The sequence below is a fragment of the Doryrhamphus excisus genome, chromosome 9 (genome assembly GCF_030265055.1).
Source record: "Doryrhamphus excisus isolate RoL2022-K1 chromosome 9, RoL_Dexc_1.0, whole genome shotgun sequence".
NCBI classification, from domain to species: domain Eukaryota; kingdom Metazoa; phylum Chordata; class Actinopteri; order Syngnathiformes; family Syngnathidae; genus Doryrhamphus; species Doryrhamphus excisus.
In genome coordinates, this window is record NC_080474.1 from 9683483 (window position 1) to 9702047 (window position 18565).

Genomic DNA, 18565 nt, shown 5'->3' on the forward strand with positions numbered 1-18565 from the left:
TATTTAGTATATATTGTTAAATTGTTCACAAATGATCTTGAAAATGTATAAATATGTTTTTACTTGGTATAAGATTACACTGTATCAATATAAAAACCCAAAAAACTAATTTGAGTAACCTCTGCGCAACCTGGATCGTGATTTAAGTTTTAGTTTTGTTTTTCTTTCCCTAAATCACCTGTCGTGTTTTCATTCTCATTATAACCATGATGAAAAAAAATCCAAGAAAAAATATCACAAAATCATCCAATGATCTTGTAAATGTTCTAGTAAAAAGTATCAGTATCGGCAATACTGGCCCAGGTATTTACATGGTATCGGATTGATCCCAACATATGCAGTATCGCCCACCCTTTAGTGAAAGAGGGTTCCTTGCTGGGCTTGTAAAAAAAAAAAAAAAAAAAACTGGCGGGCGGCCAAGCCACGGAACAAGTGCGCCTCCCTTTACTGCTGTTAAGTATTCATAGTTCGGGGTTTGGTCTGTTTTTAAAAAGCCAAGGCAGCTCTCAAGTTGATCAGTCTGCTCTGGAACTTCTGGTGAGAAAGTAGTGCTAATTGAAGGGGGAGTGGAGTGTAAATGCAAAAGTTTGCTCCTGCAGGGGACGTTTTTTTTCTTGTTAATTAATGAACTTTTTGCTCCTGTCGTTTAAATTAGATAGCAACACTCTTGGATAAATCTTAAAATCGGATTATCTGTTTGAGGCATTGTGTTCATTAGAGCACTTTTCCCCCCTCCTCCTCCTCCTCCTCCTCTCCTGTGCGCAGTTTGATCTTGACGTTCTAGCAGAAGACAAGACGTCTGAAGATGTTCGGGAGTTTTTGCCTCTTGGTGACATTTCTCTCGGGACTGTCCGGCTGCTTGGGCTCGTACGTGCCGTGCGAGCCGTGCGACGAAAAGGCGATGTCCATGTGTCCTCCGATCCCGAGCGGCTGCCAGCTGGTCAAGGAGCCGGGCTGCGGCTGCTGCCTCACATGCGCGCTGTCCGAGGGCCAAGCGTGCGGTGTGTACACGGGGACGTGCGCACAGGGCCTCCGCTGCCTGCCCAGGAGCGGGGAGGAGAAGCCCCTGCACGCCCTCCTCCACGGCAGGGGAGTGTGCACCAACGAGAAGGGCTACAAACCAGCGCACCCGCCAATTGGTAAGACTGGCACATTCATGTTCCGGCGAGCACACCGCGGGGTCTGATATAAAGCTGTTTAATCAATTAATTAACCCACGTTATTGATTATTCCCCCCGCCCCCACTATTTGATCCTGCATCCAGATGGTGCTGCAATCTAAAAAAGTTGCTCCCTGACGGACCGTTTGTTTGACAGATGGCAGCCTATGAGGTGTCATCTGATTTAATTTAGCGCCTTGGAGCTTCTTATGTCTTCTCTGGTGCAGGTTGCACGCATGGATACTGTACAACGCGCGTTGTTGCATGATGATACTTTATGAATGTGTCCACAAAGAGTTCTGAACAGCAAAACACTCCACTTCTGCTTTATTGCTGCTTGTTAATCTGCTGTGAGCCGCTAGACGCCTCACTCGTGGGATGGTCCCCGCTGAGATGAGCCTCCTCTGCGGGGAACTGACTGTCAGAGGCTGCAAAACGATCCGAGACTCAGCTATACTTCATTGTAATATTGTACCTACTAGTATGTTCTATCCTGACGCCCAATGTCTGTCACGTTTTCCTTCGATTCTGATGTTCTTCATCAGAGGACACCAACCACTGGTTTGGGTCCGTTTGGTACTGGTTCGCGTAAATGTTTATTTTAACATCATTTTGTAAATAACTACATTGAAACAAAAACAAAATGCAGATACATGTTTGAAACAAAAACCTTATTACAACAGTAATTTATGGCATGTCAGCCAAACCAAACCATTTGTGGTAGTTGTCAGCAGGAAGAAATTGGTTGTTTTGTCTTTTCAGATTAAAATGAAGAGAACTGCCTATAATGTATCGCAGTGGTATTAAAGGGGAACTGCACTTTTTTGGAATTTTGCCCATCATTCACAATCTTTATGTGAAACATGAACACAGTGTTATATGAGAGTTATATGAGCTAGCTAGCAATGGGTGCCATGGGAAATACCTATTTTGACGCTAAAGCCCCAAACTAAAAAAAAACAAAAAAAAAAGCTCATCGCTAGCCTCAGCGTCATTCACAGACGGAAGAGGGGATACCTAGCTTTCAATTTTGACTCAACAAGATGCTTATTTGCCGTCAGCATTTCTTTACCTGAGGACTGGAGCACACGTCTTGTGCTGGAAGACACAGCCATCCCAAGGAGAGCGGACATCGTAAGTGTTGTCGCCGCCGTTGTTGTTGACAGAACTAGCATAAGTATGTGTATCAATGCACCTGAAAATAAGTTTCGGTAGTGTTTTAAATCATCAAAATACGGCAAGATACTGGAACTATTACATGTTATCATCAGTGTACATGTTAATGCATGATCACCGCATGTATATAAAATGATGGAACGTTGTTAGATGTTATTGTTTTGAGGCATTCAGTGTCAAAATAGGTGTATCCCAATGACTCGTTTTCTCGTGTTATACTGAACAGAAAAGGGGGGAAAAATATGTGTGCAAGTTTCAATAAGGATTGTGAATGATGGGCAAAATTCCCCAAAAAGTGCAGTTCCCCTTTAAAGTCGTTGCCATTCCTGTTCATGGAAGGCAAAACATGTGAGCCTGTCACATACCCATATGAAAACATGCTATCATCTCATCTCTTGGAAAACAAACGCCAGACTCATACCACTTGAGAGTCTGAATTCATTCTGCGGCTTTTACATTGATTAAACATTATTAAATTGACTTGACTAGTTGATGCAGCACAAGCTGGTTCGGTGTTGGCTCAAAAAGGTTTTAGACCACTATGCTACATGAGTCCAGTAACTTGCCTCGGTGTTGACATGAAAGCTATTGAAAGTCATAGACGAAAGAAAATGAATGCTTTTCATCACACATTTCAGTCGTGTCTAAGTGCATTTAAAAGGCAGGCTTTGCCTTACAGAGTCAGATTACCCCTAAATCTGTATACACGAGGGAGACACACAGGGAAACAAGACCGGGAGTCAGACAAAGGCAGAAAAGCTCTGAGCTCTGGGTTTAAATCATGTTAAGGCATTTCTGAGAGATGTAACTGGTCTGTCATTCCTCCTTGTGGATGAATAGTTGGTTGACACATGTATTGTGGCTACAAGGCTCATTCTAGACTATAATTTGTCTCATTGAGAATCTGGTGTATACAGTACACCATGCGTGCAAGTTGCATTTATTTTGTGTGTTTTGAAATGTTTTTTCTTTCTTTTGCATTTTTGAATTGACTGTAACTCTAAAGGCAAGTTGTCAGACTTTCCCTTTGAAGTATGAAGCCAGTGAAACAGTCTCCACAACATACAAATGGAACATTTGACATTGACATACATACGGAACACAATCACAAACACTACACAGAGAACATTACTTTTTGTTGGCTCACAAATCACTGCAGGTTTTCTGGCACTCCGTTTATTGCGTGGGCACTCCGTCGCAACGCAGTGATTCAGCACAATGCCTCTGGCCTTCTCTGTCCTCTAAAAAGCCTTCTGTTAAACAGCTCCATGGATGGGAACTGGCAAGGCAAGCCTCTAGTTTCTTGCGGTGTGGGGTTGCAGCTGTGTGTATGCTATACAAGCTGAGCAAGGTAAACACAGGGAAGGGGAGCTCAAGTGTGCACAACACTCAGGAGACCATGACAGCAGCAGACTTCTAAATGGTGGGCCCAAACAATGGGAGTGGGGAAATGTTGCTGTCCAAAATTTGTAAGTAATGAATCCTAGCTGACACTCTGCATCTGGGCTCATGTCCCAGCAGAGCATTAATTAATGTTTTGTCGCACTGTGGCCTAACGTTCTGTCTGAATTGTAAGTCATGAGACATGCTCAAACTTAGTTAGGCCTATTGGAGTGATACAGCGCCTGTAAAGCATGCCAAAAACTATGATTTCATGGCAGCAGGCCCCTTATCCTTCAAGCTTCTGAGAGGACTTTTAGTTCCAACAGATTGCACTTTGCCAAGAAACAAAAGATGATTCGGCAGTGGTTCCAAATCCAGGAGACTTAACCCACATATAAACGGAAATTCATCGAAACCTTGTGTCTTTACCGACAAGTAAACATACTTAATGTTTTAACAACCATAAAGGATAGATCTCCATTACAGTGGAACCCCCTCTGAGGTCAAACAATCAGTATTTTGATCAGTATTTTTTATGATAAATGATGCCTCTAAAGTAGGATGGGCAGTATTTTTATATACTGGTATAGATTCTTCCAATGATGAGAAAACAACAATCAGAGTTGGTGATTGTGCACCGCAGCGGATACATAAGATGAATGAAATGCTGTCATCGTGAGCAGAAGGAACGTTTGTCGGGAAGTATTTACTTGGCGGACAATGTATGCAGAGGCTGACATCTCATTAGTAAAGTTAGCCACTTTATTCCCAATAAATAAATGTGCTTTATAATTTCAGTGTATTTCATTATATGGCTGAAGGTTTGTAGCTTTTTATACGAGACTTAGATGCATATACATTTTATATCGTTTTATGTCATCATATCGTGATACCTCCCAGAAATATTGTGATATATGTTAAGGTTCATATCACCCAACCCCACTCCATCTTCTTTTTAACATGAGTGTACGACAGATTATTTCATTTCGACATTGTTTTAGGTGTTTTTTTTTTACCTTGATATGTTTTTCAATCCTGTCCTGGTCCTGAATCCAGGTCCTGCAGTTTGTCGGCCTTTGCTAGATGCCTGCAGATGACAGTCAAAAACTCCATCTATCGCATTACTCCATGACCATTATGACTGGTTGTGCAAATCATTGTCATGTAATAACTATAGTTAAACATTAACAACAGTAAACTGTGGTGTTGTAACTGATTATTATTGAAGGTGTTTTTCCCAATATTTTAAATGGTTTCAAAACATGCATGAAACCATGTGTTCTGCATTGAAGTTGTGCTTTTGTTATATTTTGCCCAACAGTGTTAAACTGATTACACCAATGTACCGCATTGGGCGGATGATGAGCAGCATAAAAACGTGCACATGAAAAAATTCAAATAAAGATGTGTCATTTAATTAATGAGATCACTCCTCTCTACGTGATAGAAAGCAGAAGAGAAATGTAATCATATTGAGACAGAATTGACAAAAATAAACGATTGACCTGTTCTATATAAACAGTGTCCTTAAATTACTTATTCTGGCACTACATCAAGAAAATGCAATTAAATGAATGTGTGTGTGCTTTATGTTGACGATAGCCACCACTGGGGCACAGGGAGGGAGTGGAGAACCCATCAGTTTGGGTTAGGGTTACTGTAACTGCTGCCTGACAGCTTCATGATGGACATGCAATGTGGCTGTCCATCTGTCTTACCTTGAGCCACCAAGAAATGTGCAGTGAAAGCTTAGCATACTGCTCCGGGTTATTATAGGTTACTCGGAAGGTCATTGGGTTCATATTCAAGTGCATGAAGACTATAAGAAAAAAAGTCTGTAAGTCATGGAAAATGTCATGCCAGAAAACATATACATAAGCTCTGACTTTGATATTGTGTTACATTGTCATCAAAGGGACACACTACACCACCAAAGCTGATGCGCATGAGTGCTTAGTAAACCCATACAGCGGTGTTTGCTCGACTCATAATCCTGCATTTGCGTAGGAATTGTTGATTTCAGTGATGCAAGATGAGATTGCTAAACAATCCAGTGTTTATTGCTTAGCAGTTTTTCCATATGTTCACATTTAAAGGTCTGTACAAGACATTAATCTGTTCCAAATGGTCAGACGAACACCAAAACGTACAAAAAATTATAATTTTACCCAAATGAAATTAATCCACTGCAACACCAAAAAGTATTCACACAAAACACATTTTATAGAGAATAATTGTAGTTTTACATGCATCTGTAATGTGTTGATGTTTCCCCTTGCAATCTGAACTTTACATTATAAACACTGTAAGAGATGCTACCGCAGTACTTTGTTACAAGTTATTGCTTGAATTCAATAGTGTTATTGTTATTTAGCAAAGGTCTGGCATTAAAAATAAATAAAACCACAGTATTAATTCGCACCGATACCTGTAACACTCTGAAATATGCAGTGAGCATGGCACAGTGCTTGACTGATGCAAACTTGTTCAATCTTTCCATGTGCGTTTATGAACACTGCATTTTGTTGCCCTGTACCAGTGACATGAGCAATAACAATAAAGTTGAATCTAATCTAAAAACACATACGCCACCCACACACTCCTGATAAAGATGATTAAATGAATCGCTGGCTGGAATCTGTCTATATATAACACAAAGGGTCACCTATGTGTGGATGCTTTGTGCACTGGACTAGTTTGTTAACCACACCATATGGCATACGATAACCGTGACAAGTCCTAAGAAAACTAGGACTTCCCAGAATTTTAGATCTCTACATGGGGAAAAACAGAATGACCTATTTCATCTCTGATAAATCTATGACATTTTCTATTGTAAAACTGTCTTTTATGATAGAAAGCATCACTTTCTATGTGCATGCATTGCTAGTTATTTGCAAACAATATTAACACTTTATTTTCACAATCTTACATGCACGAGTTACAAATTTAAAGAATATTTTATTTGTAGACATCACAAGGGGAGATAATTACACCTTAAATGCCACACCTGCATATTAACACAGAAAAATTACAAATAAAAAACACACAAAAGTCTCTAAACTGCGGTGTGCTGTTTATGCGCTACCTCATGATATCACATAGCTTTGTTGCAACCAGTAATTGTCTTGTGGTGACAGCTAACCAAAAAAGAGGTTTTGTCCGTCAATGTAGCTCATTAAAAACCCAAACATAGATGTGGGAAGAGACCTCAAACCAAAATTTGGAGCATTGAGCAGAACAGCAATTCACATTCCTCTGATAAAATCCTTTGGTCATGGATAAATACAACATGTAGTGAAGGTTGAAAGGTTTATTCCATCAAGCTATTTTCCTTCTTGAAATATCCTCCGTCCTCCCATATGCTCTGTTTGACATTTTGTAATCATCTGATTGTTTCCTGGTTTCCTGAATGTGTGGCATAAATAGCGACGATTCTGTGTGAACAATGCGATATGACGGTATTTCCTGCAAACCGTGACGTTGACTTCAGTAAACAGGAACTCACACTAAGAGGATATACCGATTAACACATTTATTTCAGTTGAATAACATTAGATAAGACACAATTTAGTTAAAATAAAGCCATTTCAATTAGTCACTGCTGAGATGTGTGCCAGGCTTTGTGCACAGCAGGTTTTGTGGAGAGGAGGGTGTAACCTATTGGCTGCTTGGAACAAAACCACGACTACATAATTAAAATGTTATGTCACTCTTTTATTTTACCCCAGTGCTGCAAAAAAAGGAAAAAAAAATTGTCAACATTCTTTTCCAGCTGCTATAGCAATGTTTATGTGGTCATCAGAACCTCAATTTCACTATGCACCTTCTGTGCCACCTGAGAAACTGCAGGGCTATCAGGCCTTGGCTTAAAATATTAAATAGGCAGACTAAGGGTGAAGGATGGTTTTCTAGCGTCACGCTTTATATGACACAGGCCCTCCGGCTCATTTATCCCTATAATTATCTTGTCCTACCTCTGTTGAGATTAAACAGCAGTCTATTCACTGCTCTCTTGCATCTTGAAAAGATGTAATTTCAGATGCTGATCTGAGACTGGCTTTATCAAAGGCCGGACATAGCATGGTGGAACTCAGGGAATTGCAATGAAAGGTGTGAGACTCTATTGTTATTTGGTCACCTAATTTGTATTTCATAGCACCGATGATCCAAGAAAGATCATCATCCAAAATGAGTGGTTTATCAGGGATGCTTTGCTTGGGTTATTTATGGAGCATAATTATGTGCAGATGTTAATTTTTAAACAGAGACCTATCCGGTGCACCCTCTTTGGCTTCTCCTGTCCGAGTTGAAATCGTGAACTCAAGTGGAGGGGAGATGGCAGCACAGCTTTGGGCTCAAGTGAATGGTAGCCCAGCACATGACTTGGCTCACTTGGCATCTGTCCAGTGCTTGGCTGTGTTTTAGGGGTTAAAATATGGACCCTCTAAGCCTCCTTTAAAAGCTGGTTACCTGAAGCATGGAGGAATTGGTCATCAAAAGATTGGTTATCAAAAGATTTCACAAAAGTCAAACAATTCTCAACATAAAGTCAAAGGGTGCTGTATGGGGTTGTAACATATGATTATGTTCTATATTTTAAGTCTATATATCAGAAATGTGTTGTTTCGATTAATTTAATAATTGCTTAGGTTCTAGATGGACCAAATTAGTTTTGTTCACGGCATTGGCTGTTAGCTGGGTGTCCAGCCCTCAACCTGGAGAAGTGGATTGCATTTTGTCATAAAATATCCTACATGCAGATTTTAAAAACCAACCAACATTATATTAATCTTTGTTTTGCGCTGTCTTTGCTCATTTGCATACTAACAGAGATTGGATGTTCACTGAGGGGAGGGGGCGAAGGGTGAAGACACACGCAGATGATGCCATGGAGGGGAGAGATGATTGGAGCTGTCATGTGTCAGTTTTCACTTGGAAAATTTGTATTTGGGGGACAATCCATTTATTTAATTGCCCTGGCGTAGAGCCGTTCCTGATCGTTATTCTTAACGTGATTTGAAAAGATAAAGTCACGCAAGGAGGATGAGGAGGAGATCCTGATAATATAGCATCAAAGGTACTCCTATTTGGTGGCCACAGAGCAGGTGCAGGTGGATCACAAGCATGATGCCCGGATTAGCCTGCTACTGTGTTTAATGTGACTGTCAAGAACAGAGGCATTCTACATGGTGACGCGTGGCCTCTGATGCACAATGCAGTGGGACCTGCCGGCGATGGCATGGCGTAGGCCCCGCACAGAGCAGGTGCGCCGCACCTAGTCTACGAAAATAGAACCCTTTGTGGTTTGGTCCACCAACATATCAGAAAAAAGGCAAAGAAGTCCCTCACTGCTTTCCAAAGACAGAGCTGTGGTCTATGAATATCTAAAACACAAAAGATAATAGTTCTGCTTTCATAGACGATTAAAGGGGACCTATTATGCTTTTTCCATGTTTCAAAGCTATAAATGTAGTTAGAATGTTGTATTCTCATGTTAAACGATGCCAAAGTTATTGTGTGTAGCGCCTCTACAGGAGACTACAACTCAATACAAAGGGTCGAAAAATGACCATAATAGGTCCCCTTTAAGGAATGTTTTAAATATTCACATTTCAGATGCTGAAATCAGAAGCTATTTATATGTTTAAATCAAAAACCATAACCACTTGTGTCATATATACAGTACTGCCAAAGTGTTCAAACTGAACAATGCAATCAAAAGCTTTAATTTGATGTCTGATCGCACAACCAAATACAGTCAAACCTTGGTCGTCAGAAATTGTGTGGAGTAAAGGCAGCATTTGAACATGAAGTAAATCAAAAATAATGTGCAGAAGGGCAATGAACATCTGGGAAATAAAATCATGGAGTCTTAATGAATTATGACATTTACTTTCACATGCCCCATCAGTACCAGAATTCTTGTTATTATTGCCAATCTAAGGTAGGCCATAGTGCAAAAACTGCAGACATCAGTAAACATCAATTTTCTAATGTCTATAATCAGTGCTTTAAATTAATTGGTCGGGCCCTAATCATTTTTTAAAAAACACCATTACCTGTATTTTACTATTGAAAATTTTGACTTATAATCAGCATCAATCAGCCATGTTTTGGCAGTTTACTGGTTATCCTCTAATAGCTATAACTGGCGAATGAACACAAAGTTACACAAACTAGTCTGTTTGCTGCCCCAACAATAAGTTCCATCCTAGTGAACAAATAAATCAAGGAAGCAAATTTTGCAAATGGGGTATAGGTGGGTTCACAAACAATTTGTCTTCTCACTGGAATCTGCAATAAAGGTAAAAGAAATGTTAAATGTTTTTTTATCCATTTTATACATCATTAATAATTACTTAATTTTTTCTCCATGTAAAACTATAATTATGCTCTATAAAAAGTATTTTTTGTCAATATTTTGAGTGTCTTGAATGTATTCATTAGATTTACATTCTTGCCTCTGGGAAAAATTGCTTTGGTTTTCTTTGGTTTGGTTTTCTCTGAAACCGAGGTACCACTGTTTTTGGTAACATAACACAATGTGTCCCACAAGGATTAAACTGTACAGCAAAACAAATTAAGTAAATAAAAGCAGTCAAGAATGGTATACATTGGACTGCTTGTTTGACATATTTATATTTCGCAAATAATAGCTCTGTTGTCTGGGAGGGAGACACAAGGGCACATCTAAACACAAACCCAAGGCCTGCCAAGTCATGAGTTATGAGATTAATTTCAAAGAGATGGCTGTACAGAAGCCAAAGACCCAATTCCGGTAATCACCTTGTCCCCCTCCCTTGCTCGAGACTCCAGACATCCAAGCTGTGTCAGGCTCTTTGAACATCAGAACCTCATAGTTTGTGTCCCTGCTGCTTTTCTCCAGAAATAGTCGTCAAAGTTAGCAACTTGTTAATACATAGTTTGCAAACATTTTGTCTCACTTCCATGCCCCTGTACGCGTATGGATCTTGATTTGTATTTCAACAGCAGTTGGCCTACTGTCTGTAGCCAACATTCCTCTCTGGTTCAGTGCGTCTGGCCCTTTGCACCACAGCGGGTTTCCTTGTCAGATAAATATAACCAGGGTCGTCCACTGGCATCATAGCTTCAGCCAAGGCCCTACAATAACTCAGTACTTGTGGTACAACTAAGCTGGGGGGCTGGTGGAGATGGTGGACAGAGGGTTTCTTTTTGTGGCCTGAAAGCACCTCTGGTGGGGGTCTTAGCTTAGCGGGGCTGAGCCCTAAATATAGGAGGGGGTGTATAAGGAGATGGGTGTTCAAGATAAGGGAACCCCAACCTGTGGCATGTCCTCCAATCTTAAATATTGTTAAATTCATGAATTATTATGATCACTTGCACAATCAAAAGCAGTCCAATAATCAGACAAATACTGCAATATGCAATGTAAGTTATAGAAAAAGTATCGTTTTTATTTCAAAAATGTCTCTACAGTCTGACTGACTGTCCCTTAATTCCAAGTATGGTAACTTCATTTAGCAGAATATTTTTAGCAGAATATTTTTTAAATGCCTTAAAGAGGACCCTTTATGTTCATTTCTTCATCCTTTATATTGACTTGTGGACTCCTACAGAGCAGCTACACAAAATAACCCGTAAAGAAAACGTTCTACATCTTCCAGAATCTGCACCTATTCTAGCTGTGTATCGTTTCCAAAATGGATTTCCAAAATGATCTGTTTTAATTTATTTCACGGCCCGCCTCTTATCACGGCCACACTCCGGTGTGATGTCATAGGGAGCTAGTTTTAGAAAAAGCTCTCTGAAACATCCCAAACATCTTTCACGGCTCACTTCCAAATGCACAAAATTATCTTTGGCATTGTTCAACATGAGAATACAACATTCTAACTACATTTATAGTTCAGGAAAATTTAAAGTGAATAATAGCTGTTTATATTCAACTAGAAAATGACCATTTGACAGCACATTTCACTGAGGACTATTTATTTGGGAAATTTTGTGTCAGCTGTAGTTTGTCAGCTGTTGATTGTGCTTGTGTCTCTCCTCTGTAAATAAACAGGAGGCAGCAATTGGTAGCACAAACACAAATAAATGACACCTGCTTATGCTACTGTCACAGGTTGTATCAAATAAGAAGTAGACTGTCCAAAAAGTAGCCACTATTTGCATATGTTGGTATCGTCATGACATTGTCATGCATATGTTGACATCGTCATCGTCATTCGGTCCATACAAACATTTTTGCATAACTGCATGCATGAACACAGGCCGGTTTTCGGTAGGCAAAAAAAAAACATTTTACATTTACAGTTAACATTTAAGGAAAAGTCTTAAACTTTAATGCAAAATTTTAATTTTTGTTCTTCTACGCTGCGATACCCAGATTAAGCCTTTGTTTCACGCTATTTGCAGTGGAGTAATGGATGACGTTTTTGTCAACTCGGTTTCTCAACATGAGCTCCATTTCTTTGGATGCACAGTTTCCATTTTCAACGAACAATCTTGTCGAAATATGGTTTACGTACTCACACCTAAGTATGGACCAAAGTAAAGAATGAAAAGGATTTGCATCGTTCCATTTGATATTTTTGTCATCAATTCTAAGGTTGTCTGTTAAATTGATCCCACAAAAATTCTGACAATATTAAGATTATTGAGTTAAAATATGGGCATACCCTGGCACACCCATATAAGGAAGTCCACTGACACTACAGGGAACCAGGGACTATTAAAATGGCCCTTGCACCCTTTCATTTTTCAGTTTTCGGACACCTCTGCCCTAAACTGAAATGCAAAACTGGAAATGGAACTTCTATAGCTGTAATTTTTACAATAGTGTGTTATAATGGTGATCAAATGTATGGTCTTTTCTTGATTGATTAATTAATCATGGATTTTGGGGGGGAGGGACAAGGACACAAAAACCTGACAGCAAAGCATGGTTTTATTGAGTGGCTCTGATATAAACTGTAATTGCGTCCTGTAAAATTATTTGCTGCCCACGTTATTATTGATGTGCTTTTGATGTGCTACACAGTTGATATTGGAAGTCCAATAACAATTGTTGCATTTTATGTCTGCTACCATCACACATGTTAATTAGCATGAGAAGCTAAGCAAGAACCTAGGCTATTGTTATAGTATAGTTAGTATTAATGAAGCACGTGCCATTCATCGACTGTATCTTTTGTGGGGGTTGCAGTTCGTGAGTCTCGAGAACATGAGGACACCATGGCCACAGAGATTACAGAGGAGCTGCAGCCAGCTAAAGTTCCACTCCTTACCAAAGACATTGTCAACAGTAAAAAAGTCCATGCAATGCGTAAGGAGCTTAAGAGGAAACTGGGAAAGCAACGCTCCATGGGCTCCCAGATGGACTACTCTCCTCTGCCCATTGACAAACACGAACCTGAATTTGTGAGTATCGGATATTGATGAAAGATACTGACTTTGCATCATCTTAAACTGTTATTTTACTTTACTTTGGAAACCACTAGTAATAAAGTATTCTACTGCAAAGCGTCCTTGAATAGAAGCTTTTGTACATTGTCTCACCTCAAAGGGACCCTGCAGGAGAAAGCTTGATGGGATAATTCAAGGAATGAAGGACACTTCTCGAGTAATGCCGCTGTCTTTGTATCTTCCCAACTGTGACAGAAAAGGTTTCTTCAAACGCAAGCAGGTAAGTTTGTATCACATTTTCCATTTTCTGTATGGTTATTTTACAATTGGTCAAATTCCTCAAAACATGCATCCCTACTGGGCTGCTATTAACATTATTGAATTTTAATATGATTTTACATTAGTTGTAGGTGTTTAGTTCCAGAATTTTCATGAAGTAGGATTAAATGTGAAAAAACTTAATATTTTTGTAGTTCGAGCTTAGAAAACCTAAATATTGTTTTTAACATTATTAGAGCACTATAGACATGAAATAACATCCCCATAGTGTTTCAAACAGAGTGGGGAAGAAGGACAAACTAAGAAGCTAAAAACTTACCAGTTCCACACAGAATGAGAGAATTTGTTTTCATTTAATCATGTCAGACATGCCATGGTTGACTATATGCAGTGTGAAGGTAACGTCATGTTCATCTCATCAATTTAACATTTTTTATTTGTTTTAACTCACAATAGGCCATAGTCAACTCTGAAGACGGTGATAATGTATTCATTAATTAGATTTTGCAAAAGTGCAATAGAGTGAAGGAGTGATGATCAAACCACAATGTAGCAAGGGATAACTGTAAAAAAAAAAAAAAGGAATCAAACCATTTTTGAATCTGATTGGTTCTAAATTTAGCAGCCATTTAGCAGCTGGAACTCAGAAAGCAGAGTGTGAGAAGTGTCATTAATAATTCAGTAGGTCTTGTTGTTCACACCCTTGCCCCTTCCACAACACAAGAATACATCAAGGAAGCGATTTATTCTTTCTTCACCTGGATGGATTATTGTTGATGTGGACTTCCCATACATCCCGCCGTATTTGGCCACACGGATACCGTCTTCATGATTTGTAATTTTGCACTTCTTTCCTGAATTCAAAAGTGTTTGTCACCTTTTTATCAAATTGCTCCCACTTACATCTTTCTTTAGCCTTGTGGCGGGATTATGAAACGGGCACATTCAACAAATAATGCATGGACAGTGAGTCACCAATGTATGTTTGGGCACTTGTTATCACAGAAACAAAAGGCAAAGAACAAGTTTGTTTAACATTCTCATTTGAGTTTGCCAAGTGTAGTGCCTTATGGGATACCACATATTGTATAAACTAAGCAATGCAATATTTGATGTGGGGTGTGTGATCCAAAATAAATATGCAATACTAGCAATTCACCCAAAGAGTAAATACTATAGTTTGTTATTCACAATACCAATACCAAGTGGAAAACCAAATCATACAAAAACACTAGTATAAATAAAATAGACTAGGGATGATTTATTTAAATCTTGGGCAGTCCTAAATGAATGAACTGTGTTCAGTCAGCAGTTGCATTTTGCTTTTATCTCCCAAGCTAACTAACGTAATGCACGGCTAACTTATTGAGGGCATACAGATAGCCTTGTAGCCATTTGTATGCAAATCATTTGTCAGTTTCACTCAAACTCTTGTTTCCGATCCCACAGTGCAAGCCATCCCGTGGCCGCAAACGGGGTATCTGTTGGTGCGTGGACAAGTATGGCGTTCAACTTCCTGGGACAGATTACAGTGGCGGTGACATTCAGTGTAAAGACCTGGAGAGCAGCAATAACAACAATGAGTAAAATGGGAAAAAATGGACCACAATCAACCCCAACCACCCAACCCTAACTTCGACATGACCCAGGGCCCACATTTCCTCTCTGAATCACACCTTTAATCTCGCTTCACTTCAAGGTTTATTCTTTTCAGGTTTTAAGATAGCAATTCAACATGAAAAGACCAGGATTGAGAAGAAAGACTGCACATTTTTTGACCAAACACTCATCTCCAAATGAGGGGAAAGGTTATAAGCATGTCTTTCAACAGCAGCGCACATGAGACCCTGTGTGCCAGCTGGGTACTCACATACTCATAAAAATATATGCACATGATGGTTATATTTTTATAACTGGGGCTTTTTGTGAAGCAGATGTATTCATATACATTGATGTTGTAAAAACAAAGCAGAAATAATTGCATTCAGAACTATTCACAATTGAACTTTGAATTGGCTGAGCTTTTGTATTTGCATTTTCCTGAAACACATCTGAGACGGGGATGTGCTGCACCAATTTTTGGGTATGTGGTTCTGTCCGAGCACTTATAAACAGGGCAATCTTCTTAGACGTGTAACTTCACAAAATAAAGTGGGCTTGAATGCGTGTATGTTTACAGTGTGAATGTGTGTATTAGCCTGCTTTGGTGTATAATGGAGTGAGCGTATTTCAAAAAAAAGAATGTCATTTTTTTTTCTCTCTTGTTTGATTTTTGTCACAAGTACTGCTTGTAGCGCTTGAGGTGGTATTGAGACTGTCCTTTTCTCTCGTGTAAAATATGTTTTTGGACGTGGAGCGTTTGGCAACAAAAGAGGAATCAGATCATTACAGATGGATTTATGTACGTGGCTCTTTGACAATGTAGCTAGCCTGATATGCCAACTGTGCCTATTTGTGCAAACACTGCCATGCACGGTGACAGAGCCACGCGAGTGCTGACTTTACTGGTGAAATAAAGCAACACTTTTCACCTACACTATTGACTTCGACCTTTTGAGTTGAGTTGAGTGCATAATCGAACTTGCAAGGTCAGGCCGGTTGCTTCACAGATTCAGTTGAGCGAGGTGTCGTTTTGTACGGTTTTGTTTGAGCTGTTTTATTTGCCTTCAGTGAAGTACAGACAGCCTATATTTTTGAGCCAAGTTCCATTTGATCAAGTGGCTTCCACTCTGTACTTGGACTCCAGTGTAATCTTGGTGTGTTTTAATGTAGACATTGAATTGTATTCTTTCCTATAGAAGCAAAGTTTGATGGCAATATAAATGTGCTTGTAAAAACAGCTGGAATGGATTCAAATATGTTATTGTGAATGATATAGTGTGGTCAAACAAGCTGGAATACCTGACATCTACTCAGTTTCAACTTTAGGAGTGTTATCAAAACAAACAGGTTAATTTAAATAGAATTGCTTTTTGTCTTTGTAAAAGTCTCAGTGCCTTCCTATATGCAAATACAGTGGAACCTTGGTTGGTGTCATTAAATTTGACACAATTTTGAAACATACCCTAACTAAATAAATTTTTCCCCATAAGAAATAATGCAAATCCAATTAATCTGTTTCAGACGCCCAAAAATGCAGAAAACAATTCAAAATGCATATAAACTTTTATCTTGATTGTTGAAAAATACAGTAATATGTTATACGGCAATATATATCATATTTAGCAACAAGTTATTTCTTGACTTCAAAACTGTTTGTCACCTTATTTGGCCTCATTGTGGGTTATTTTTGAGCCAGGTTCAAAAAGAAAAGCGAAAACTGTGTCAGCAAAGAAATACAAAGTCAACCGCTGATGATGTCATTGACAGCCAACAGAGCTGGGGGGGAAAGTGATCTCCGGTTTCAGCTAACATGATGCTAACAATAAAAAATTTTATCATAAAAATGCTGTAAGTTACAAGTCATGCAAGTCATGTAACATGGCTCACGGCAATGGGGAAATGTACATAAACTGAGGTAAAATTTTTGATGTAAACCAAAAAATACGCCACTGGGGCATGCCCTAATGCGAGGTTCCACTGTACACCTAAATGTGATGCAACAATGACACAGGTCACATCTTTTTTTTTTTGTCAGTCACAAGGACTGACACATCCTGTAGCGCCAATAAGGGTTAGTTCTTGGAATAATTGAAGTGGTTGGTGTCAAGGCTATTCTGAATGTGAACTGCAGTCTGTTGAACCTCCATATATGCTCATTGTTTCATAACCGATAAGCTAAGATTCCTGTAAGCTCGTTTTTTGGTTTTTTTTTTTAAATACCAATGTATATTATTGCCACACAAGGGACTCCAAAGTTTTTATTTTTTTATTTTAGGTAAAACAACAGTTCCCTCTGCTTCAACAAAGGAAACAGTTGCAAATTCAAAAAGGCCTCCAGTTTTGTTGACATTATCAAGGCACTGCCCCACCCCAGCACCCAATCCCTCTTTGCCACTTTCAAAAAAAAAGCAGCTTGCACTTATTTCAAGTACTCACTATTGATATTGATAAATGACAATGACCTAAGATGTAGTAACATGAAGTCAGTAGAAGAAAAAAAATCTTAATGTTGTTTAATGTTGTGCTTACCTTGTAAAGGTTACTTTGGGTGATATTTTGTTGACAGGGGCTCTGCAGCCCATGCCTGGGACCTCCACTACAGAAACCTAGAACAGAGATAATACTTTCACAGAGATGAGCGTTGGTGGTGGGGCTGGTATTTTGAGAGGCAGTGACATAGGAAGAGTGACCACCTTGTACAGTGGAAATATTCAGGGTCTAGCCACTTCCCCTACATGGAGTCAGCGACTGCATATCATTATACACTTAGTAGGACAGTTATCAGGAGTCAGTGAAATCTGTGGAATGACACACAGCAGCCAGGTTTGGCTCAAATGCATTTTGTTGACAAAGGATTAAGCGGCATAGAAAATACCTGATGAATTGTGTTGATAAAATTCATGTTACTTGGTTGAAGGTATTTTAGCGACTTCCTGCGTGTCCACAACTGGTTTGTATGTGGTGAGTTCCTCAGGTTTCACTTGCAACTCCTTATTGGTTTTAACTCACATGTCATACTTTAGGAGTACAGTAATTACAGGCTTTTCTGAATACATAACACATTTTGGATGTAATGAAACAGTACAATTGGTTATCAATATTTGGCGTTCTCTGGCTTGTGAAAAAGATCCACAGGTGGCTGGAGGATGGGGGGGAATGGAAATGGTCAGTATTTGGGCCGACATAAAATATATTGGAATAAAACAAAAATAATCAAATTATTAAAATGAATATCACTGTGTAATATTTATTCAACTTGTAATTTATATGTACTCTTTTAACCTTTGTCTTTTTTGTTATGACAAAGCATTTATTTAAATAAAGTTATGTATTCATTTCTTCATTCTGGTGAGACTTTTTTTCCTTGTGTTGTATTTGTTGTAGAAATGAGTAGCCTTAGTTTGTCTTAAAACGCACAGTTTAAAGTCGATTTATCTCTGCAGTAAGCAGTGACTAATCTCCTCGGCTCAAGCTGATAAACCTCTTAGACATGAGTCTGAGACATCAGGACTCGCCTACAGGATATCATACAGCATTCAGGATGTGACTTTATAAAGCCTTGCCCTGGAGGCA

At 39.1% G+C, this 18565-nt stretch overlaps 1 protein-coding gene across 1 annotated transcript; it reads left to right on the forward strand.

Annotated features, from left to right (window-relative positions):
- The first annotated feature begins 511 nt into the window (after window positions 1-511).
- On the forward strand, window positions 512-18335 carry igfbp5b (insulin-like growth factor binding protein 5b). Its single transcript, XM_058082075.1, has 4 exons — window positions 512-1139; window positions 12912-13126; window positions 13272-13391; window positions 14840-18335. Exons 1-4 carry the CDS (start codon window positions 806-808, stop codon window positions 14975-14977), a joined length of 807 nt encoding a protein of 268 aa, XP_057938058.1. The 5' UTR covers window positions 512-805; the 3' UTR covers window positions 14978-18335.
- Window positions 18336-18565: the final 230 nt, after the last annotated feature.